The 25,881-nt window shown below is 47.6% G+C and overlaps 1 protein-coding gene across 1 annotated transcript in view; it reads left to right on the forward strand.

Annotated features, from left to right (window-relative positions):
* Positions 1–18,662, forward strand: part of PDCL2 (phosducin like 2) — a 253,884-nt gene extending 235,222 nt beyond the window's left edge. Inside the window, exon 6 of the mRNA XM_086963873.1 lies at positions 18,316–18,662. Within this exon, the coding sequence (XP_086819999.1) occupies positions 18,316–18,518 (203 nt within the window). The 3' untranslated portion in view covers positions 18,519–18,662. The remainder of the gene's footprint in view (positions 1–18,315) is intronic.
* Positions 18,663–25,881: the final 7,219 nt, after the last annotated feature.

The raw sequence follows: 25,881 nt of genomic DNA on the forward strand, positions 1-25,881 counted from the left end.
TGGTGAATTCAGGAAACTACCCACACACCCATAGAGGCCCTGGCAGAGTCAGCGAGGAGCAGAGAAGGGGGCGCAGAGGGACCACAACCAAACCAAAGGCACGGTGAGGCTGCAAACGTGCAGGGCAGCCCAAAAGGTCAAGGGGAGGAACCAGAAAGACGCGCGGAAATGAGTGCGCAAGCGTCATCACTCACAATGCCGATCCTGTTCTTACCCAAGCCGGGGGAGCCTCTAATGAAGTGGAAGAACTGGAGAGAGTACTTCATGAACTACATTGAAGCATTGGAAGACGAGAACGGAGAAGCCTTCCCCAGTAAAAGGAAGAGGAGGATACTACTGCACAACATAGGCCCGGAAGGGATAAGGGTATTTCAGAATCTTGTCCCCACGACCAGACCGAATGCAGACAACGACGTATTCAGACACACAATAGAAGATCTGAATAACCACTATCGTCCAGCGGTGTGCACTTCCATTGACCGATACAATTTCCAGCAGAGGAAACAAGAAGTGGGCGAAACCATAGACGACTATGTCACTGTGCTGAGGAAGCTGGCGTTAACATGCAAATTCCGTGTTCTGCACGACGAATTCATAAAAGACCAGAAAGTCATGCACACCACCAACAAGACAGTACAAGACAAATTGTGGGTGAATGGAGACGCCACGCTTAAGGAGGTGACTGCCTTGGTAAAAAAAGCAGAATTGTCGAAACGGTGCACAGATGCAGCCAAGACAGAACCTGTTCTGAAGCCCATGGTGAACAAAGTAGATGATGCAGAACCACCAGGAAGGAGCAAAGCCATGACAGTGGAAGGTAAAGGGCCAAACAGGTGAACGGGGAAACCCAGACAGCCCAGGAAGCAGAACAAAGAAAGCACATCCACGTGCTACCGGTGTGGAAGCCAGTCCCACGCGGCCTATGACAAACGGTGCCCAACTTTTGGGGCAAAATGCATGTTCTGCGGCATAGTGGGTCACTATGAAAAGGTGTGCTGCCCCAAGATAAGAAGACCCACGGTGAAGTATGTGGCGCAGGATCAGCAGGAAGAAGACGAAGAACAGGACGAAGAAGACAACGTGCTGTGTGTAGAAGGTCAGGTACAGGGCATCGACTGCAGGCGCTCCCGCAAGCCACAGTGTGACATGGTGATAGGAGGCGTGAAGATTAAAATCGTGGTGGACTCAGGATCCCCGTATAACATCATCCAAAGGACAGTGTGGAACGAGAATTTCAGACCCAGCCTGGGCCTGTGACTAGAACCTCCCGACATAGCACCGGTCACGTACACTGGGGATCCCATCCCGATGGTTGGGTATAGATTCCTGTCATTCGAGTTCAAAGGGCGTAGTGCCGAGTGCAAATTGTACGTAGCAGAGAAAGGACCGTCGGTCCTAGGATGGATGGACCAAGGTGAACAAAGAATACAATTGGATCCCGGAGGAGACACGCAAGTGCTAATGACAGCCCCAGAGAGGTGGCCGGACTTCGAGAAGATGAAGAGCGAGTTTCCCCAGGTATTTGGAGGGAAGTTCGGCAAATTGGAAAAATTCACCCATAGGATAGACCTAAAGGAGAACTCCACGCCCATATCCCACAAAGTAAGGAACTTACCCATAGCAGTGAGAGAGGCGGTACAGCAGGAATTGCACAGACTGGAGAACGGAATCATCGAGCCAATTAATAGCTCCGAGTGGCTTCCGCCTCTGGTGGTGGCAATGAAACCAAATGGCAAGGTTTGTCTCTGTGTAGACTTTCGAGAGCTGAATAAATGCATAATCGTGGAGAAGTTCCTGCTGCCATGCATCGAAGAAATGTTGGCCAAGACGAAAGGAGTAATGTGGTTCTCCACTATTTACCTCACTTCCGCCTACCACCAGATAGTCCTGCACCCAGCAAGCCGGAAACTGACTTAATTTATAACACCCTTTGGATGTTACCAATTCCTCTGCATGCCCTTTGGTCTTGCATCGGCAGCGGCCATCTTTCAGAAACTGATGCACCGCCTAGTTAAAGACATCGAGGGGGTACAGTACTTTCAGGACGATATACAGGTAATGGGAAAAGATCTGAAAGATCATGATAAGAAGCTGGACATGGTACTTCGAGTCCTAGAGAACAATGGTCTAACAGCGGAATGGGAGAAGTGCCAACTTGGAATGACGTCGGTCACGTACTTGGGGCACGAGATCGGAGAATACGGCATCACCCCCAAACCTGCATATGTGAAGGCAATATGCGACGCCCCGGCTCCAACCAGCAAAAAGGAGGTGAGATCCTTTCTAGGAATGACAGAGTACTACAGCAAATTTGTACAACACTTCGCCAACAAGACGCACCACCTGAGGCAACTCATAAGGGACAAGACAGTGTTCACATGGACGGAGGAGACGCAAAAAGAATTTGATACCCTGAAAAATTACATCAGCCAGGAGGTACTACTACAGGGATACGACCTCCAAGGGCGGTCAGTACTGACGACGGACGCCAGCAAAAAAGGGCTGGGAGCAGTCCTCATGCAGGAGAGGAAAGACGGAACAATGGAGACTCTCAGCTTCGCGTCCAGGTCCCTATCATCCACAGAACAAAAATTCAGCATAATAGAGAAAGAGATGCTTGCAGTAGTGTGGGCCATGGTGAAGTTCCGCCAATTCCTATGGGGCACGAGGTTCCAACTCAAGACGGACCACAAGCCACTGGTCAAGGTACTCACCTCGAGCGGACATGCAAGTGCAAAGCCGCGCATCGCCAAGATGACCTTGAAATTACTAGAGTACAGATACGATTTGGAGTACCTACCGGGAACTAGGAACAAGATAGCAGACTACCTCAGTAGAGCGTCAGCTATGGAAGGAGCCCCCAGCAAGACGGGAGAGAGCGAGGAGATGGTAGCCTTGATGGAAGACCCAGAACGAGTGATAAGGAACCAAGAGTGGACGGAAGCGTATGAAGCCGACCTGGACTTCGGAGAGGTCAAGATGTGTATAGTACATGGATGCAAATCAACAGAAGAGTGACTAAAAACGAAAAAACACACATAAGAAGGTGGAGGTAAAGACATTCAGTTACTGCCACCAATACATGAGTTCAAGAAAAAGAAAGAGCAATAAGGTAGGTTTTGCAGACGCAGTGCAGAAAAAGAACCCTCAGGCACCAACTGAAAGTCGGTTGCCAGTTGTCTTCATTGGGTTCTTGTTTTGAATACGTGAAGTAGTACCCAACAGTGGTAAAAAGTGAGTTAAAAGGAGTGTGGACTACTCCCCAAACTAGAATGATTCATTTAATAAAGGGGTAGTTCTAACTCCATTAAAAACATAAGTGAGAGGCGGACATAAAGATGGGTGTGTTAATTTGAACCAAAAAGTCCTATACATAAAAATACAAAGGACCTTTGTATTTTCTAGTTTGGGGAGTAGTCCACACTCCTTTTAACTCACTTTTCGCCACTGTTGGGTACTACTTCACGTATTCAAAACAAGAACCCAATGAAGACAACTGGCAACCGACTTTCAGTTGGTGCCTGAGGGTTCGTTTTCTGCACTGCGCCTGCAACACCTACCTTATTGCTCTTTCTTTTTCTTGAACTCATGTTTCGGTGGCAGTAATTGAATGTCTTTACCTCCACCTTCGTATGTGTGTTTTTTCGTTTTTAGTCACTCTTCTGTTGATTTGGATTCAGTATTTCAAAAGGGGTATAAGAGTGGCCTATTGACCCTTTCTCTTCTGTTGATTATTTATAGTATATGGATGGCCAGAAAAGAAACATTTATGTGCAGAACTCAGGAAATTCTATGAAGTCCGGGAGGAACTGTCTGTAGGGGACAATGGCATGTTCCTGTACAGAGGTGACAAAGTAGTCCCACCGATGACGCTGATACCCAGCCTTTTGGCAATACTGCACGAGGGCCATCTGGGAATTCTAAAGACAAAGATGAGGACAAAACAAATGTACTGGTGGCCAGGAGTGGACATCCAGGTGGAAAGACACGTGAGGGATTGTGACCAGTGTCAAAGGGCAGACAAAACTCTGACGCCCCTGAGGCCTGCCTTAGGGAAGTTTGCCAATCCGAGTAACCCATGGGAGGAGGTGTCTGTAGACATCCTGGGGCCCGTATTGGACACCCAGTACACACCTAAATATCTGTGTGTCCTCGTGGACAGGTACTCGAAGTGGCCTGAAGTACACATACAGGAAGAGATGGACACAGAAACAGTACTCCGATTCCTTACATCGGTCTTCCTCAGAGAAGGTATTCCCAGATCCATTCTGAGCGACTATGGGCCACAATTCACCTCGGAGCAGTGGTACAAGTATGCAGGAAGGAACAGCATCAAGGTCAAACACACTTCAATGTATCACCCAGCAAGCAATAGTCAGGTGGAACGGTTCGATAGGGTCTTAATGGGATCCATACAAGCCGCCATCACGATGGGCAAGGATTGGGAGAAGGAAGTCCAAAGCATGATGTGGGCCTACCGCATCACCCCTACGAGCACAGGGTATAGTCCCTTCCAGATCCTGAGGGGGCAAAACCCCTTCACTAAAGACAACCTAGCATGGAAGGAAAATACAGTAACGAGCAAGTGGTCTCCTGCAGTGGTGCAGCATAATCTCGAGAAGGCTCAGAGGATATATACCGAACATTACAACTGAAGAAGGAATGTGAAAGAAACAGCCCTGGAGAGAGGGGAATGGGTGAGAGTCAAATTAGCAGTATTAAGGAGAAAAGGAGACCGCCAATACAGCCAACCCCTACAAGTAAAATAAGTGTATGACAGAGCAGCATTGCTCAGAGACAGAAATGTATGGTCCCAAGACCGCATGTCCAAATGCAATAAGATACTACAATGGTCCCATGAGGATAATGGGAGGACACCGCAAGACCGAAGACAACAGGAGAACGAGGAAATCACCCCAGCGAGAGAAGAGAATCCTGGAGTTAGTGATAACTGCAAGGAGATGGGAGACAACGATATCCCCGGAGCAGAGGAATAGCCAGGAGAGGAGAGTGTGACCCATGAGAGAGAAAGATCCTGTGCTGAAGGAGACAAGGTGGTGAGCCCCGCAGAGAACAGCACCCGGGATGCTCCATCTACCCCGGTAAGACGCACATGAGCAGGCAGAGTGGTGGTAAGGCCCACCCGTTTCCGAGACTTTGAACTGGGAAAAACTAAATAGCTCCACATGTACATAGACTGTATGTTTTCTTTTGATATGGAAACAAGGGGAGATATGTAGAGTCGCGCTCTAGTGTACGCACGCTACATCATGGCGTAGCACGCGAGGCGGGCATTTTGGGGCGCACTGTGCATGCACGAATTGGGAGAAACGACCGGAGCACCCCACACGCCCGGCGCTCTCCTCTGTGAGATGTTTTACGAATAAATACTTGGTTCCTCTTCCACCTGCCTCACTAGTGGTTCCTCCTAGGGGTAATAGCAACATTACACACACCACTGGGGGTGGAGCGGCGGTGGCGGTAGTCATTCAATGGGTTGTGTGGCACGCAGTGCACTGCGGGTGGTATAACCAAATGCTCTCAGTGAAGGTATGCAATATTTGCATGTCCTTATGGGCTGTGTTGTGGGTGATCATGTTAAAGAGACGTGTCGACGTGTGAGCAAATGGTGTGCTGTGGCATACAGTGATATGCTTTCATTTTAGCGAGCATGTGTGGGCTTTATGCCCTGGTGTGGACTGACATATACGCCGATGTAATGCATCATATGCACGTGTTGCAATATACTTTTTATATTACTGTGCATCGTGCTTGGTTGATGGTTGACAGCAGTGTATAGCAAGGAGTTGAGCTGTGGTTTGAAAATATACTATACCGCATTGCTTTGCGTTAATGTCAAAAAGCTGCAGCGCCGCTCAGTCTCACCCAGAATACTATGTTTTCAGTCAGCTGCTTTCATTTAGTCACCAAACCTAATGAATTCTGGGATTAGTAGTGCAGGGATTCTTCTAGTTAAATTAGAAACTATACCTGATCAAAGTACTTTAAAAATGAAAGCCCTGTACTGCAAACTTGGTATATTGCCGAGATGGAGCGAAGCGGTCATCCCTGTGTGTCTGTGAAATGCAGCGATATTGGTTGGTATTGTAGTGTGTGTAGTCATAATGTGTGGCATTCAGTGATGTAGTGTAGGTTACTGGTGCCTTCTGGTGTGTACAATTATATGTATTAGTGTTGTGATATGGAGTAAGTTGTGTGCAGATGTGGGGGAAGTGGAATGTTGAGCTGTGTTATTGTATGTAGTGTGTTGGTGCCATGCATGTGGGTAGTGTGTATTGCTGGGATGCATGTGGGTGGTATGTTGTGGTATGGATGTGGTGCACTCACCCGAAAGGACCTGTGCATGGAGAAACCATGTGGGATGTTCTCTGGTGTGAAATCCTGTGAGCGTAAAACAGAAATCCTCCTCCCCTCCCCCCGCGCAACCGGCGACCCCTGCAGTCACTGACCTGCTGCAGTTTCCTCGGTCTCCCCCGTACCTCCTTCGGGGTCTCTTCTGAGAGTGCAGGCGGCCAGAAGTGGAAGGCTGCCCAGCTCCTTCACCTCGTGCGCTCATCGCTGCCATCCACAACACCAACAAAATAAAATAAAATGTACACAATGAAATATGTTTTTAAAAAATTACAAAATAAAGAACATTCACAACACTGCTAGGCTTTAATACACAAATCTCTTCTACCCCCTTCTTGCACCTTGAAAGATTCCAAAAAAATAAAGATTTGCTGCCACACTGGACGTCCTGGTGCTGCCAAAAATAGAGGGGGGAGGAGGCAGGGGGCGGAGAGGCGGGGGTATCTCCTCGGCTACAATTTAGGAAAAAGGAATCGTGCTAACACGAAAATTATCCGAGGGCGAGCCCACGAGGGCGAAAAAAGCGGTTGCTACCAAAAACACAGAATGAAATAAAGATGGCAACGGGGCTCCCAGCCCCTGCGAAGAAAAAGGAAATGTTCTGAAAGTAGGGGAAGAAAAATTTCGCTGAAAGCGCTGAATATACAGGTGGGATCACGGTGAAACTTTTCAAGTGTTTAGTTATGGAAATTGATGTGTTGGGAAATTCCGCCGTAGGAAAAGGTAAGAATGAAAACTGCGGTGTGTGTGTGCACAGGGGTAAAAACAAACCCACCCCCTTCTACTTGTGGGGTTTCTGATCCACAGATACAGATCGATACCATGGCCCAGAGGCATCCGCTCCCGGGATCTGGTATTGGCTATCAGCAGTTTCTGCCGGAAAACATGCTATTGGCAGATGTAGGGCGCCCTTACAGGGACGTTCCCAGCAGCAGAAGGAGGAGTCACGGATCAATGGCACAGAGCGGACGCTGCAGCCATGACTATCCGGATGATTCCAGCCATTCGGAAGAGGCACGATCAATTGGGTATTTGTTGTGAGTTGTGCTGCTAGGGTCAGGACTTTCCGCTCAGTGATAAACACAGATCAGTAACGCGGTTTTGTGGTGGAGGAGGTGTAATGCCTTGCACATATTGATACAGTGCTCTTCAGTTGGGTGATATTGTAGGGATGACAACAGGGGTTCTAATTATTCAGGGGGTGCAGCCGTCAGGGTGGGTGTCTGTGGAGGTCTCCTGTGACCTCACTCCTCAGAATAAGTCGGGAATGAGTTAATACAAGCGCTGAAACACAAACGTGGCCCCCAGGCCGTGAAAGTGAAACAGTACTGGGTTAACAAGTGGGAGAGGTGGGGGGAGTGTGAGAGAACACACAGCGATTCCCTTGCAGGAGGGAGCAAACGTATGTTGCCAAAGCTCGCTCCCGCAAGGGAATCGCCAAACGTGCACGCATTGCTATTGAAAGCAATGCAATGCGTGCGCGTTTTTGGCTGAAAATCCAAAGTGATTTCTATAGGTCTTTTTCCTATGCAGCGAATGCGCGTTGCGTAGACAAGACCTAAAAATGAGATCTCACATAAGTGAAACCTATTAGTTTTAGCAGCGCTTGTTTGCGCAAGGGTCTCATAATTATCCAGTATTGGGGTATCTTTCATAGATTCACATGCCTGAATCATTCCCCGTCGCCGAGGCGGGAGTCCCACGGTACATAAAAAAGCAGTGCCAAAAGTAAATTACAGTAGTAGGCCGTAAATACAGGCCTGAGGCCTATATTGCAGTAGCCTATCTACCTCATTATGCTGAAAAGACCTAAGTCTTTGTCACAGACAGTCAGCTGTTAGCGCCCTCTAGAACCCTCTCTGCAGAGCCAGTTCTCCTCAGATTTTCACCTCACGTCTTGTGGAAGGGAGTCTCCCTGAGTGCTAGCTCAGTTTTTCCTTCAGGATGTCAGAGAAGAAGGCTTTGTTCAAGCCTTGCAGAACATGAGACAAAAAGACAGTCCATGTTGATTATCAACATAAGGACTGTATGTATTACCTCTATCCATCTCATGAGGCCCAAAATTGTAAGATTTGCCGCACCTTCCCTTCTAAAACCTTGAGGGATAGGGAGGCTAGAGTCTTGTTATGGCTCAAATCTTCTAAGGATGATGATTATGACGAAGCTTCAACATCAAGTAAGAGAGCAAGATCTCAGGAGAGAGCATCAAGTGAGGGGAGAAAACATCTGAAAACCTCCCACTCCACTCCTGTTACTTCTCCAAAGTCTTTTCCAACTTCTTCAGGACCTTCTACTGTTAAGGATCCTAAGAAGCATAAAACCGTGAGTAAGACTTGCTCTGCCTCTTCAGCCTTTTCTGTATCTACAATTTCATCTTCAGCCCCCTCGTCGACGGCTACTGTGTCTACTACTGCGATTACCTCACCAATCCTGTCAACTAGAATTTCTATTGTCGCTACTAAGACCATCGTTGACGAGTCATCGACGAGAACCTCGTCATCGAAGCATTCATTGAAGAAAGCGCCGTCGACGACAGCTTCGTCGTCGACGAAAGCACCATCAACGTCGTCGGCAACTGTCCCGTCGACAAAGAAATCAAGCCCGTCGACGATGATTCCGTTGACGACGATCCTGCCGCCGATCCCGTCGACATCGAGCCCTCCGTCGACGATGATCCCGTCATCGATGCCTCCGTCGACGTCGAGTTCGTCGACGACGCCTCCGTCAACATCGAGTCCGTCGACGATGCCGTCGACGACGAAAAAGAAGAGTCAAGTTCCATCCATAGCATTGGCAACAGTTTCAACGGCGTCTACACCAGCAATGCAGGCATTTTCAATGCCTATTGCCTCCAAGAGCTTTCAACTTCGCTCTTTCCAGAGAGAGGACTATTCTTATATTTCTCCACTTACACCTTCTCACCTCCTCGATACTTATGACCCGGACGAGGAAGGAGACAATGAGGATGATTTCAATGAGGGAGCCTTCGGAGTAGCCCGCCATCCTTCTGACTTGGTTATAAAATGTCAGGATGACGATGAAGAGGATTATGTTACACACTACTATTAGGAGGATATTATGGTTCCTCATCATGCAAGTTATCCAAGGGCATCAGATACATGCCACTTGCCTCCTACCCTCATTCAACACCTGCAAGCCATGTTAGCCCGCAGCAGGTCATTACACCACCGGTTTCTACAGCAGGAACTGAACCTGTATCACAGCCTCAGCCTTCCATACCCAGGTCTCCAATTATAGATCAGCCTGCACCACCTCCTCGTACTCCTGATACGTCTTCGGACGAAGAGGTAGAAGAAGGAGAGCTTCCGATAATCCTTCTTCTGATCCGTAGGATTCATATGTGATTCCATTGCCTTCTCCGCCAACTCCGCACCCATCTGATTCTCCACCTGAGGATATAGGTGGATTTCACAATCTCATCCAAAGAGCTTCCACTGGATTCAAACTTCCGGTCACTGTGGAGCAGTCTGAGTGTTTTCTACATGACTTTAAAGAAGGCACCAGAAAGATTTCTAGAGCAATCCCGATAATTGACTACATCTGGAAGGAAGGCATAAAGATCATGAAGAATCCTGCTTCCGTGCCAGCCATCCTGACAAGGATTGATAAGAAGTATCGAGCTACATCTGACAGTCCAGCCTGCCTTACAGGTCACCCGAGGCCAGACTCTGTTATTTCGCGGCACAACAACGCTCAAAGAACCCAGCTACGCCCATCACGACTACTCCGGATAAAGAGGGATGTCGCCTTGACCTTATTGGGAAAAGATTCTCAACTATGGCTGCCGCCTCTATCCGAGTGGCCAATTCGTTGGCGAACATAGGGCGCTATGATCGCCAAATGTGGTCGGAAATGTCAGCTTTAATCGCGTTCATACCAGAAGACCACAGAGCAGAAGCTCGTAAGATCCTGACAGAAGGTGAACACGCAGCCCCAGAAATGATTGACTGTGCCCTGGATATGGCCAACACAAATTTCAGGCAATTGGCTGGAGCAGCCGTCCTCAGGCGTCAAGGCTGGCTTAAAGCCACCACCTTTAGACCAGAGGTTCAATTAAAGATTTTAGATATGGCCTATGACGGCGAGTCATTATTCGGCAAACACATTGACAATGCTTTACAAGCAATCAAGACTGACACAGATACTGCTAGATCGCTTGGCTCCCTGCAATTCAAGCGAGGTCCTTACCGACGCTCTAGAGGACGTGGCTACTCTTCTAGAGGAGGTTACCAACAGCAGGGCAGGCAGTATCAATCCCAATATCGTCAGGACTACAACTCATCTTACCGTCAATCAAACACAGCTGGTTTCTCTCGCCAAGGAGGCCGCAGACGCTCCAATAATCAAGGGCGAGATACTAGCAAAAACAAGTGAGTTCAACCGGGTGCCATCCACATCCCTACACCTTCCCGTGGGCGCGAAGATATCTGTATTCCATCAACAGTGGCAAAAAATTACCACCGACCAGTGGGTGTTAGATTTGGTACAACATGGTCACACCCTGGAATTCGTTACGAAACCGCCAACTGTTCCAACCAAGGGACCCCCTTCCCCTCGTCTTCACTTATTGTTCAAGGAAGTTCAAACAATGCTCCTCAAGAATGCCATAGAAAAAGTCCAGTTTCAACAAAGAGGACAAGGGTTCTACTCCTGTTTCTTCCTTATAAAAAAGAAATCGGGAGAGTGGCGGCCAATTTTAGATCTGCGCAGCCTCAACAAATTCCTCAAGAAGCAGGGCTTTCGCATGGTCACTCTTTCAGAAATCCTAAACTGCCTGAACAAAGGACATTTTTTGCTTCCTTAGACATGGAGGACGCATACTTCCACATTCCCATCCATCCCAAACATCGCAAATATCTCAGGTTCAATGTGGCTGGTGCCCATTATCAGTTCAAAGTCCTACCGTTCAGCCTCAAGTCGGCACCAAGGATATTCACAAAGTGCCTGGCCCCGGTAAAAGCGACACTACGCTCTTGGGGAATCCAAGTGTTCCCGTACTTGGACGATTGGTTACTCAAAGGCCCTTTAACAAACAGTGCACAGGACGCCATGACAAGTTGTCGTGCGCTCTTTGCTTCTCTGGGCCTGACGGTAAATCTAAGCAAATCCCAACTGCAACCAAGGCAAGCCCTACCCTTCTTAGGTGCACGCCTGGACACTATACAATGCAAAGCGTTCCTGTCACAAGAGAGGCAACTCCGGTTACAGCAATTGGCAATTCAAATCTCAAAAAGAATGTAACTTTCTATTTGCTATCCCTCCTGGGAATGTGTTCGTCAGCCATACATCTCATCCCATTGGCACGCCTCAAGATGCGACCTCTGCATCAACAATGGACACAGGCAACAGGTTCCTTCGAGGACATTATCAAAGTCACTCCGCGCATGGTAAATGCTCTGCGGTGGTGGTCACAGTTGCACAATCTGTGAGAAGAGGGGAATGGATAGGGAAGGGAATAAAAACCATAGCTGGAGACATTATAGCTATAAATTTTAGGGACACCTCAACAGTGAACCATATCTGTAAATCCCCAACGCATGGCTCAACAACTAACATCTACCCATTACACCTATCCTACTTTTATCCCTCAGTACCTCAGACACCAATACGTATAAATAGGGCCCAGATGAGTAGAGCCCCATACCTTGGGCTGCAAAACAGGTGGGAACAATGGCAAGCTCCATGGCAGGCTCTCTCCTTATACGACCCAGCCATCGCAATGCATGCACACTGGAATAAGTTCTGTGCACTGGATGAGGTAGAGGTAGACTGACTCGGTCAGGATCAAATGTGTTCACCTCAATCCGTTGGCCGACCCTCAGACAAAGGACAACCACATTCAGGGAGTTCCACATTTTCTGTAGCAGCAGAGACTAGTAGCAATATGGGCCCTTCTGTAAATTTTGTAGTAAATGAATGGCCAGACATAAAGGGGAAAGAAAAATGGGTTGAGCCAAATGAGAGTAATACTTAGTACATAACTGATGACCAAATAACATCGGGGAATAACAGGGGGACCCAGTAGACTAGGGGAGGGTGAGAAAGGGTCTGGCATTCAGGATGGAGTGAAAGTCATATCCTGGAACATAGCCGGGGTGGCGGCTAAATTTAAATGTAAGGAATGGAGAGACTACATAAACAGATTCCAAATTATATGTCTTCAAGAGACCTGGGGCGTCGAGCCTGGCCAATACACATTGGATGGGTTTAAATGCTTTGCGGTCCCAGCTGTAAGGGCGGCATCAGGGAGAGCAATTGGCGGTTTGCTTACCTATGTGGATCTCCGCATACAAGGGACATGGTTCGATCTAAAATGGGATTCAGTGAATATGCAGGCGATAGGCTTCCGCAACAAGGGGCTAAACATCACGGTGATAAATTGGTACAATGCCACGGGAACAAACGTCACTGCTAATACCATTAAAGAACTGGATGGTCTTATACAGGCAGAGCAGGCTCCTAACAAGCCTGTCAGGAAGCCATATGTTATCCTTGCAGGAGACTTTAACTGTCACCTGTGCGAGAGATTAAGACCCATTAATAAAGAATGGTCAAGATGTCCAGCAGCAAGTGGGCCACATTTTGTCCACTCTTCGGAAGGGTTGGAAGTAGATAACCTTATCAGTAAGCACAACCTGACACATATAATGGACCTAATAAAAGTAGATAGTGCTGAGGAACCTAACCCAACATTCAAAGGCAGAGGGTGTCACTCCTATATAGATATTATTATGGTCTCCCCCACACTTAGGAAATGGATTGGCCACTTTAATATTGAACTTAGCCCCTTCAGTGATCACAACCCTTTGGTTGTGGTCCTAAAATGCCTTAACCTTGAAAAACCAGAGGGTAGACCTGGCATTATAGAAAAGGCTACAGACCAGGGAAGGAGATTAAGGTGGGCCAAGATAAACGGAGATGAATTCTACCACAACCTTGTAACAAAAGGCCAAACACATATAAATGTCTGTCTTGATGAAAACGTGGTAGGAGAAAGTGTAGTCAGGGCATTTGAAGAAATAGCCCGCTTGGTGGACGGTCTACTAAAATCAGTAAAAAGCCCAAAAACAACTCAGAGTCCGCGATGGTTCGACCACGACTGCACTAAGGCACTTAAAGATCTAAAAAAATGCCTTAGCCAGAGACCAAGGGATAATCTTAAAATAGCTTGCTGTAGAAGCAATTACAAAAAAACCTTGAAATCTCGCAAATTAACCCTGCAAACTCAGGTATGGGAGGACCTAAGGGAGGCAGCAGAGAGGAGGGACATGGCTGCATTTTGGAAAGTCATCAATGACCCATGTTTTAGCGACCCAAGCAGGCCAGAAGTGGTGAACACAATTCTACCCGAACAATGGCATACCCATTACCAAAGCCTTTACAGCCACACGGGAGCGCCACAGGGGGAGGAGGGAGCAAGTCCACCAGTATCCATTTGTTTAGATTTCTCCCTGACAGAAGTGAAACTCGCAATCTCAGGGCTATCAAAAAACTAAGTGCCAGGCCCTGACGGGATACCGCCGGACCTTTATTTGAGCAACACCGACTTGTGGGCCCCATGCTCACGAGGGTCTTGAACGAGGCAGTAGTAGCAGGATTGCCCCGTTCCTGGTGCACGGCTACCATCGTGCCCATTTACAAAAAGAGGAATCGGGATGACCCACAATGTTACCGTCCCTAATCGCTAATCGACGTGACGGCCAAGGTCCTGGGGCGTGTCATCCTAAGCCGCCTACAATCCTGGGCAGAGGACAATGACATATTATCGGACACGCAATACGGATTCAGAGAAGGGAGATCAACAACAGATCAATGTTTAAATCTATACCTTCTGACGGCGAAGTACACCATTGACAGTAAAGGGGCTATTCACATGGGGTTCATGGACCTCTCGGCGGCCTTTGATCGCGTCAACAGACAAAAACTATGGGCCTTGATGACAAACCTAGGAGTGGATGAGGGGCTGGTTGACACACTAAAAGCCCTACATTGGCAGACCACAGCCACAGTGAGATACACGAAAGAAGCAATGAAGACAGAACCATTCTCTTGCACCAGCGGGCAGCTTCAGGGCTGCATATTAGCCCCATTCCTATTCTCATTATACATTAACAAACTGGACAAAGAGCTAGTGAAGTTGGGTGTGGACTCCCCCCAAATAGGTCAGCGCCCGGTGCCAGTCCTCCTATATACGGAGGACGCCGTGTTGTAGGCCCGCACCTCACTGGGACTCCAAAAACTGATAGACGTCTTTGTCAACTTTATGAACTCGCTTGACCTTGCAGCAAATTTGGAAAAATCATATGTAATGTCAACAGGCATAAGCACAAAGAGGGTCTTTCTACACAGGATAGGATCTCACAGGCTGGGCAGGGTGAAGTCCTTTTCCTATTTAGGAGTCCTATTCGATGAGAAATTGGAATTCAAAAGTCTCATTGAAAGACATGCAGCCAAACAGGTGGCATCAACGAGTGCCATAATGGCATACGGGAAGAGGCTTGGCAGATGGTCACCTGAGCAGATACTTAACCTGTACAGATCAATTGTTTGTTCCAAAGTTTCATACGGTGCTGAAGTATGGGGTTTTAAGAGCAACCGGGTGTGCCAGATCCAAAAAGAGGAAAACAAGTTCTTCAAAAGGTTATTAAAAGTTCCCCAGTGCACCCCTCTTATATTACACACAATGAATAGGGGGAATCATACATTGAAAACAGAATAATGATTAGACCACTCTTGGCTTGGATCAAAATTTGGATCAACCCAGAGGCCAACTTTAGCCGACAAATCATCAAAGACTGTATGAGCCGGGACAGAGGGGTACAGATCCCGTGGCTAAAGTATGTAAAAGTCTCTTTGGAATCAATTGGCTGCAAGAATTCCTTTTTGGACCCCGAGTCCATGACTAATCTGAACAGGACTCAGGTTAAAAAACTTTTTTTTGATTGGACAGCCTCGAAAAGGGCTGACAGGGATAGGGGGAAATCGTCTGTCACGGCGCATTGCCTGCCGGAAAAATCATGTAGAATGGAACCTTATTTGGCAGTGAAACACAATGCGCAGGAAAGATTTTATATGACTCGTTTCAGACTAAACCTCCTACACCACCTACTTGCCGTTCCCTCTGGTTTTACAAGTACAGTGGAGTTGAAGGGTACCTGCGGCTGCGACGCTAGGTCTCCGCAGGATACCCTTCATTTTGTTCTACTATGTCCCTTTTACTCAGTCCCTAGGCGTAAGTTTTTAGTAAGGATTCTGAAGAAAAAGAAGCTGAGACAGGCGAAAGTAGCCTTACTTTTTTTTACAAGAAGCTCCTGATCCCCACACCCTGTTATGTACAATAAGCTTTATCAAAATGGCAATGAGAGTGAGAAATACACGAGAGGCGGTGGATTTTAATCTTAATAACCTGTAAATTTCACCCCATATCAGTAAATCTCCTTAATGAATGTGTCGCCCCATTTTAGGACATTTTATCCCTTTTTTTAAACAAAAAATCGTCTTTTTAAAAAAAAAAAAATGTTTTTAGAATTCATGTTTACTGTGTATGCTCTTTTATGGTATCTTTTGAAGTGTTGAATAAAGGTATTTAAAATTAAATGAAATGACTGTCATTCATACAAACGCCTCCAGACTTCATACTTACAACGGATGCCTCCATGGAAGGATGGGGAGGCCATCTTCAAGATCTGCAAGTCCATGGCAGGTGGACTAAAGATTACAGAAAGCAACACATCAACATTCTAGAGTTGAGAGCCATCTTCCTCTCATTGAAAGCTTTTCTCCCCAGACTAGCGGGATCTTCAGTGTTGGTACGAACCGACAATACCACCAGCATGTTCTATGTGAACAAACAAGGAGGAACAAGATCTGTGAAGCTGTCACGGGAAGCTCAAGAGCTATGGGACTGGGTCACACTTCACAACATAACTCTCAGAGCGGAGCATGTCAAGGGCCTTCAGAATACACTAGCGGACAAGCTCAGCAGATCCCTGTCTAACTGTCACGAGTGGGAGTTAGATCAAGCTCAATTGCGCAAGGTCTTTCAGACTTGGGGCAAACTACAGTTGGATTTGTTCGCAACACAGCAGAACAAAAAATGCCGGTTTTACGCCAGCAGATACCCTTAACAGGGGTCAAGGTGGAATGCCCTGTCCATGCGATGGTCAGGGATTTATGCTTACGCTTTTGCCCCGATTCCGTTGACACCGAGGGTATTGCGAAGATGAAGGTCGAGAGTTGCTGCTTGATTCTAATTGCTCCAAGATGGCCACACCAGTATTGGTTTCAGGAGCTCATGTTGTTGTCTCAGGATCACCCAATTCGCCTCCTTCCGACTCCAACACTACTGTCACAGAACGAGGGACAGGTTCTTCACCCAGATCCTCAATGTCTAAAATTGCACGCATGGCTCCTGATTTCCTAGAGTTTGAACTCCTTAAAATTCCGCAGGACTGCAGAGATATTTTAAAGAGGTCTCCAGCTCATAGTACTTTAAAGACTTACAGGCTAAAATGGAAAAGATTCTGTTACTGGTGTGCATCCAACAATGTTGACCCGATTAATGCACCGGCAGAAGAAGTTCTTCCCTACCTGTTACACTTAGCTCGCTCTGGTCTCTCTTTTTCATCAATAAAAATTCACCTTGCTGCTCTGTTCAGATTCAGGAAGGTGTCTAATGTTCCTTCACTTTGTTCGTCATCCCTAATCAAACAATTCATGAGAGGACTCTTCCGAGCTTTTCCTCCAGGTAGGCATCCCCCACCGGAGTGGGAACTTAATACAGTTCTTTCACAACTTATGAAGCACCCATTCAAGCCTATTCATAAGTCTGGGACCAAATACCTTACATGGAAGGTTGCCTTACTCCTAGCTTTGACATCGGCTAGAAGAGTGAGTGAGATACACGCGTTCACCATAAAGGAACCCTTTCTACATTTCTCACAGGATTGCGTTACTCTCAGAACCCTTCATTTATACGCAAGGTGCCATCTCAGTTTCATATAAATGAACCAATTCGACTTAAAGTTTTCTTTCCAAATCCGGCGACGCCGGCAGAAAAGGCGCTGCATTCCTTAAACATCAAAAGATGTCTAAAATTTTACTTACAAAGGACAAAGAACTTCAGAAAATCTGATCAACTGTTTGTAGCTTATGGGCAGACTACGTTGGTAACAGCTGTCACGAAGGTGACAATTTCCAGATGGATAGCGATGGTTTACTGCTTGCTATTCTGATTCAGGCATGTGAATCTATGTAAAAGATACCCCAATACTGGATAAGAAAACAAGTTACTTACCTGTAACTTCAGTTATCCGGTATTGGTATCTTTCATAGATTCACATGTACCCACCTTCCTCCCCGGAGAGTCAGTTCTTGTACACTTGTGGTTACTTATTTACCACTTGTGCTACGAAAATCTGAGGAGAACTGGCTCTGCAGAGAGGGTTCTAGAGGGTGCTAACAGCTGATTGGCTGTGACAAAGACTTAGGTCTTTTCAGCATAATGTGGTAGATAGGCTACTGCAATATAGGCCTCAGGCCTGTATTTAGGGCCTACTACTATAATTTACTTTTGGCACTGCTTTTTTATGTACCGTGGGACTCCCGCCTCCGCGACGGGGAATGATTCAGGCATGTGAATCTATGAAAGATACCAATACTGGATAACTGAAGTTACAGGTAAGTAATTTGTTTTCTTTCCTTCTCTGCTTTATTTCATGAATTTCCTATTGAATGCTATATTTTACACACTACCCTGTTGCTGCTTCACTCTTACTGGCACGGATTAGAAGTCAAACCTTTACAATTATCGGAAATGAGTAAATATAATAATATGTTTGAATAGTTTGTGCATATATTTACTTTCTGGTCGGTATATTTCAAATGTGTGTTTACTCAACAAAACTGCATGTATTATTGCAGGACTTGAACGGAAGCTGACAGAAGTAGGTGCCATACACTCTGATATGAGAAAAGATAACAGGAAAGAAACTGATGAGAAGATGAAGCCTTCAATTAGAAGTACTTCGTTTCACTATTCAGATGATGATATTTTCTGTGGTGATTGTGGCGATTTATGTGATGAACTTGTTAAGTCCAAAATTAACACTGATAGCAATATGTAATTGTCATGTACTATTTGGCATGTTGGCTAGGATCAATTATTTCTGACGTTCCATCAACCTTGCCCTAGCACGATGCCATATGAAGAAAATGTTTTTGTACATGAAGCGTTACTTTAAAACAATAATAAACATACTGCTATTTGGCAAATTGGTAAGTCTTTGAGTCCTGTACTGTTCACAATGAAATACTCTGATGTTTATAAGTGGCAGAATACCGGCATCAATGCACACAGGTAAATTCAAAATATAAGGCCAATTTTGAGGTCAGTCGGAAAGCCTCTGACCGCCAGTCGGAAGCTTTCCGACCGACACGGTCAGTTTGCGGTCCAAATGCTGACTTATATTGGCAGTCGGAGCGTGAACCATCCAGTCATTTCGGTGTGGTTGGGACCAGCTCTCGGAGTCTTCCGGCTAGTCAGAACCGCACCATAATGCCCTATGGACGCCGTTTTCCCCGTCGGGATTATGATGTCGGTTTCCCACAGCCTTTCTATACTGGCCTGTCTGAAAATGAGAGGCAGTCACAAAGTGACTTCGGGGTCCCCTAGCAGAGCACCTGTGCCTCTGAGGCCTATGGTTGTTGGCCGAGGGGGTACCTAGGGTGCCCCCCTGTAAATCCATGCACTGTGTGACAGGCACCATGGGGTGCCTACCACAGAGTGCAGGGCTTTACACACGCTCCCATTTCTTTCTGAGAGCATTGTATTACAGGTGGTTTACGGCAGTAACACAAGCTCCCATAGTGAAATGTAAGTATCCGACCAAACATTGTTCGGTCGCATCATAATCAGGCGGTCGAAACCGCCATCCAGATGTCGGTCGGTACAGAGACGGTGTCAGTAGAAGGCAACTGCGACCAACATCGTAATAAGCACCTATGTGTTGTCTGTACTCTAAGAAGAGGTGTTCATTATTATTCATAGAAACTCATTATCTCCAGGCGCTAATTAGAAGGAAGCAACATTTTTTTCAAATAGGAACCCCTCTTAGAAAATGTAAAAACTTTATTTTGCCAAATTAAAAACGTGCACGTTCTGGTCTTTTTTAGCAATGATTTCAATTATAAATACTGGTAAAAACATAAAAACTAAATGTTTGGAGCCAGATGTATGAAGAAAGCAAATTGTGCACTGACTTTTACCTAATCCATTCCTTTTTTTATGAACCGATCTACGTACTAATGGGTTGGTTTGCAAAAACACAATTCAGAGTGGAGCGTAGTTCGACCTGCATCATGAATATTAATAAAGTAGATTGCAAATCAAGACCCACTATGAATCGCAGCTATCAAAGAGATGGTAGCTGGCGGAGGCTAGCAGACCACATTGTCTAAGATTGCTTTTGAGTAAAGCAATTTTTTTTAATACAACCTGCTTTCCTTAAAGAAAAGCAGGACACATAAAAAAAATGTAAGTAGCATTTTTAAAGACTATGCAGTGGGTCCATGGGACTGCTGCCTACTCCTAAATTTTTTTTTTACCAACATTCATAAAGGGGACAGTGTCCCTTGGGGACACCTTCCCGTTTGTAAATGGCTTGTCTCCTCCGAACTCCGGTTGCAAAACATTAATATATCCCATACAGAATCAGTATTTGGAAAGGACACCCTAAACACACCTCTCACAAATACCAATTCAGTATTTAGATGCAAACCCGAATTGTGATTCGCTAACTTGTTTCTAAATCACAATTTGTGTTTCTTACAAACAAAAAAGCCTTTTTGCTGCTGCAAATGGCCCAATTCTGCAAATCAGACCTTTTATGAAGCAAATATGCTTCCTACATCTGCCCCTTAATTCTCTCTTTTTTTTTAAAGAATACAGAAAGATAATGTGAATAAATAGGTAGGACCCTCCTTCAAAACTAAGTTTTCAATACCAGAAAGCAGTGATGTGAAGGTTAGTAGCTACTAATTGTTTCCTGCATGGAGATGGATCTGAAACAGTCACAGGAGTTTCAGGTGGTTTGCAACATAGCATTTAAAACATTTGCACATACAGGTTCTCACCTACTCTCAACTTGTGGGTACTAACAACACTAAGGGCCTGATTTAGAGTTTGGCATCAGGTTACTGTCCACCTAATTACAAGTGCCAAAAGATATAATGCACGTTTAGTAAAGTAACCCATTTTTCCAAACTCTAATTCAGGCTCTTAGTCCCTCAATCTGAAAGCCCCCTAAAGCTTGATGCAGCTGGTAAGAAGCCCCATGGGAAAACACAGCTCTAACATTTTCACGTGCACATGTCACAAAATATATGTGTTATATACAGTACTCTAATTAATAACATGTGGGAGTCTATGCAGAAGCACTGATTCCCCTTTTCTTAGGGACGCGCTCATTCTGACATGAATTCACTATTCCCAGAAGTACTGATAATGGAAAGGGGAGACCACTCGGTCACCCCGAACGTATGGATGGGTGCCCCGATCCCCCGGGAAACCGTTGGGGGCGGGGGGCGTGTCCCGGCCGGTATGCCCATAGCGGCGTGGTCGGAGCACGCCCCGCCGCCTAAAAGGGTTGTCCTACACACCCGCCCGGAAGTCCGTGTACCGATGGGCAGGATGGGGGCGCGGCCCCGCCTTCCCGCTGCTGGATAAAGGCGCAGGAATCCAGGAAAGCGTCCTCTTGTTCCTGTCCTCTGAAGGCTGCACCACTCGTCGCTCGTGAGCACTCAAGGGAACAAGCTGCAGTTTTTTGAACGTATAATCGTTTTTTTCTGTTTCAGTCGTCAAGGAGCAGCTGGGATCCAAGTCACTTCTGGAGGACAGGCTGAGCTAACGTTGAACGCGGACATGCCTGGTAAGAAGACTGGATAGAGCTCCGAGATGGAACGTATGCTGCGCACATTGGTGAACCAAGTGTCGGCGATGGACAGGAAGTTCGGTAAAGTAGACCAGCTGGGTCGTGGCTTAGCGGCCCTCAGGAACAAGTTGAGGCACAAGAGGGTTGTAGGGCCTGCCTTGCCAAACATGACCCCAGGGGGGGATAAGGGGAAAAAGAAGAGGGTGAAAGCGGGTCCTAGCGAGGCCCCAGTCCCGATGGAGGTCCCACCGGTCCCAGTAGCACCAGCGTCCAGCCCGGTACCCACACGGGATGGGGGATTGCCCCTCCCGGTGGTTATCACACCGCTGGATGACAACCAAACGCCTCCCGAATTAGCGCTTCAGTTGGCGGCTGTGTTACCCTGGTTGAAGAAGGGAGCGGGGGGATCCGCGGCTGTAGAAGACCCGGCCGAAGAAGCTAGACTGATTATTGAGCAGTTAAGGCAGACAAGGGGTGCTGGGGCGGCGAACGTGCCTTCTATCTCTCCACAGGTGGCGAAGGTGGTCGCGGGCGAAAACCAGAATAAGTCGGCGGACACGGCTGGAGGTGCGGCGGAAGCCGGTAACAGATCACTCCCGATGATGAGTGAGGGCGCGGTACCCTCAAGGCGGGAAAGCTTGGCCCAACATATTCCCATGGTTACTAAGGAGATGGTGTGGGCTAACAAGTATATTAACATGTTTTCATTGTTAACTGATCATCGAGAGTTAGAATATGCCAAGACTCAGAAGGATTTATGGCACCCCAGTGTATGGCGGGCAAAAATGGCGGAATTCACGGTCGAGGAGTCGATGATGAACTGGATCAGGGCCTTTTCTATTTTTGTAGTGATTATCGCTGAACGTACACCGGAAGTGTTGAGTGACATGGCTTGTTACCAGAGCAGGATCACGAGCTTCCATGAGAAGTATGGAGGAGAAGAATGGAAAGGGTATGACATGGCGTTTAGAAAAGCAAAAGAGTTTAATGAAACACTGACTTGGGATTGTTTAGATACGGTATCTTGGCATGCGCAGCTCTTGCCGGGATCAGCGGGTGGTTCAGGGTCGAGCACAAACGGCTCCAGGGCCTTTCCACAGAAACAGTCGCAGCCCTTTCGGCCAAGCTACGGGGGGGGAGTCTCAGCCTAGATCGGGCGGGAACAGAAGTAAGCGAGGAGTGTGTTGGGGTTTCAATAAGGGGACGTGTAGCAGGTCACAAGGAACGTGTAAGTTCAGGCATGCGTGCTCCAGTTGTGGTAACACTTCACACCCTGAAACTAGCTGCCGATCCAGGGCCAATGGTACCGGAGGTAAAGGGGGTACCAAGCAGGATTGATACGGTGCCCCGGAAGTCCACACCTTCGCCCGTAGATATCCTGGCTTTGACCCCATGGCTGAACAGATACCCTGATCATGCGTCCACTGGGATGTTGCGAGATGGCTTTTCACATGGCTTCAGGATCCCGGCGGGTGATTTTCGGGGGCCCCCTCATGTAAGAACCAACTGTCCGTTCAGCACAACCCGGCAGTTGCCGCCAAAAAGATCGCCAATGAGGTTAGCTTGGGGCGGGTTGCAGGACCTTTTGGTGACCCATTAACGGCTGATTTTGTATGTTCCCCATTAGGGGTGGTGCCTAAAAAGGACCCGGGGGAGTACACGCTCATCCATAATCTGTCGGCACCGAGGGGGGCTTCCGTCAATGAGGCGATCGATCCTGACATTTGCAGTGAAAAGCATGCATCTTTCGATGACGCAGTGGTAATGTTGAATCGCTTAGGTCCCGGAGCATTGTTAGCAAAGTCGGATATTGAATCTGCATTTAGGTTGCTCCGGTGCATCCCCAGGATCAGCGCTTGCTGGGATTTATGTTTCAGGGGAAATACTACATGAATATGTGCAGGCAAATGGGTTGTTCAATTTCGTGTGCCTATTTTGAAATGTTTAGCTCCTTTCTGGAGTGGGTGTTCTCAAAGGCCACAGGGCACCAACATGTGATGCATTATCTTGATGATTTCCTCTTTCTTGGCCCAGCGGGCACTCGGGACTGTGCACGGGCATTGCAGGACTTCTGCGTGCTCATGCGGGGTTTCGGTGTACCATTGGCGCCAGGTAAGACAGTGGGGCCGGCTACCTCCCTGGAGTTTTTGGGCATAGAACTAGACTCCGTGGAGGGTTGCTTCCGCTTGCCGGCGGAGAAGATCGCCAAATTCAGGGCTTCCTTGTTGCAGTGTCTCCGGAACGAGAAAGTGACATTGCACCAATTACAGCAAACAGTGGGTCAGCTTAACTTTGCATTAAGGGTTATACCAATGGCTCGCCCTTTCTCATGATCCATTGCCCAGTTCATGGTAGGCCTCAAGGAAGGGCACCATCGCACGAGACTGTTGGCGGAGGTTCGCCAGGACATGCTCATCTGGCTGGCATTCCTGGCGGACTTCAACGGCCGAGTGGTCTGGAGCAAACCCCCGGCCTCGTCGGCGGAATTGGGCTTATGGACCGACGCGGCGGGCAGGGTGGGGTTTGGCGCGATCCTCGGAAACCATTGGTCGGCCCAAAGATGGCCAGCATGGTGGGAAACAAGCGGTTTGACGAATAACATTGGCTTCCTAGAGCTCTTCCCCATCTGGGTGGCTCTGTCGGCATGGCCAGAGGAATTCAGAGATCGCTCGGTGGTATTTTGGTCCGATAACATGACTGTGGTTGAGTGCATTAATCAGCAGGCAGCACACTGCAAATGGATATTGCGATTGTTGAAAGAAATTGTGTTGAAATGCTTGAGATTAAACGTGCAATTCAGGGCAAAACATGTGCCGGGTGTACTCAATAATGCAGCTGATGCGCTCTCTCGTTTCAAAATGCAGGCTTTCAGGGATTGTTTACCCTCAGCGGAGCTAGTGGCAGCGCCATTTCCCGAAGCACTATGGCAAATCGGCGCCCTGGACTACAAAACCTTGTGGCAGCCAGTTTAGCGCCCAGGACAAGGAAATCTTATGAAGGGGCGTTCCGCTCGTACTGCGCCTTTTTGGGCCCGGCAGGGGGGCATAGATGGGGTCAGGAGGAGTCCTTTGTCCAATTTTTAGTGGCACTTCATGAGGAAGGCCGGTCGGCGGCAACCGCAAGTCGGTATAAGGCCGCCATATCATTTATGGCTCAGCTCCATAGGATCAGGGACCCGAAGGACTACTTTCTAGTCAGGAAGGCTCTGCGCGGCTGGCGGCGCTTAGAAGGGTGCAGAAAGGATAACAGGCACCCAATAGGGTTTGACAAGTTGACCTCCTTGCTGGCTAAGCTAGAGGAGACTTGCTCCTCACCTAGCGAGGTTATACTATTTCGGGCAGCGTTCGCATTGGCGTTCTAGGGGGCCCTGCGGGTGAGTGAACTAGTGGCTGCCAACAAAAGAGATACGGAAGGGGGTCTGCGCAGGGATCACATCCAAGTAAGGGGGGATTCTTTGCTGATCTCGATAGCCAGGTCAAAGACGGACCAAGAGGCACAGGGGAATAGCGTTGTGTTGCAGTGCGCTCCAGGTAGTCCCGGTTGTCCAGTAAGGCATGTTGAAGCTTACCTAAAACAAAGGGTGTCAATGTGGGGGGGGGCCTTGCTGCGACATACGGACGGCAGCCCGTTGACTAGGTTTCAGTTTCAGAGGGTGCTGGCAATCACGATTGCAGCTGCGGGCTTGAACCCGAGTGATTTTGGGACCCATTCATTCAGGATAGGGGCCGCTACGGAAGCTACGGTTCAAGGTATGCAGGCAGAAAATGTTAAGCAGTTAGGCCGCTGGTCTTCCAACTGTTTCAAGAGGTACGTACGACTGCACATGTTGTAAGTTTCTGATGAAGTGACGCAGGGCGGAAATTGGGACCGGCCCAGCATCAGCTAACCACCACTTCAGGAATAAGGAATGGAAGACGTGTGGTCTGGGTCGTGGGCCACTCATACGTGAGGCGTGCCGGGGACATATTCAAGACAGGTGATGCGATCCACACATCTGAGGAATATGGTTTCAGGGTGTCCTTCCATGGAAAGGGCGGCCTGTGTATTGACCGACTGCAAAGTTTTGTGGAAGAATTGTTAGGGCGGCAAAGGTCACCGCCATCTGTAGTCATAGTGCACATTGGGGGCAATGACTTGGTAAGGCTGGGCAGACGAGCTTTAATTGAGCACATACTTTCTGCAGTTAGTTGGTTAGCAAAGACGCTCCCAGGATGTATAATAGCTTGGTCTCATATGATTCCGAGGAGGGATGGCGGGGTGGTTTGTTCACAACAGCGTTGAACCATTCGGTAAAGAGGCTCAACAATAAAATGGAGAAATTGTTTCGCTCTGCTCATCTTCAAAGCATATCTCATGGGTGCATCTGGGGCGATCACTGTTATTCTGATGATGGGGTACACCTGTCCAGGGTGGAGAATGACTTATCGATAGGAGACATGATAGCTTGGCTAGTGGGGTTGAGGAGACATGACCTATAGGAGGTGTGGGGGGGCCAGATAGTCGGTCAACTATCTGGCCTGTGGCGGTAAGGTCATGATCGGTGAGCAGTGATTTCAAG

The sequence above is a fragment of the Lissotriton vulgaris genome, chromosome 3_1 (genome assembly GCF_964263255.1).
Source record: "Lissotriton vulgaris chromosome 3_1, aLisVul1.2, whole genome shotgun sequence".
NCBI classification, from domain to species: Eukaryota; Metazoa; Chordata; class Amphibia; order Caudata; family Salamandridae; genus Lissotriton; species Lissotriton vulgaris.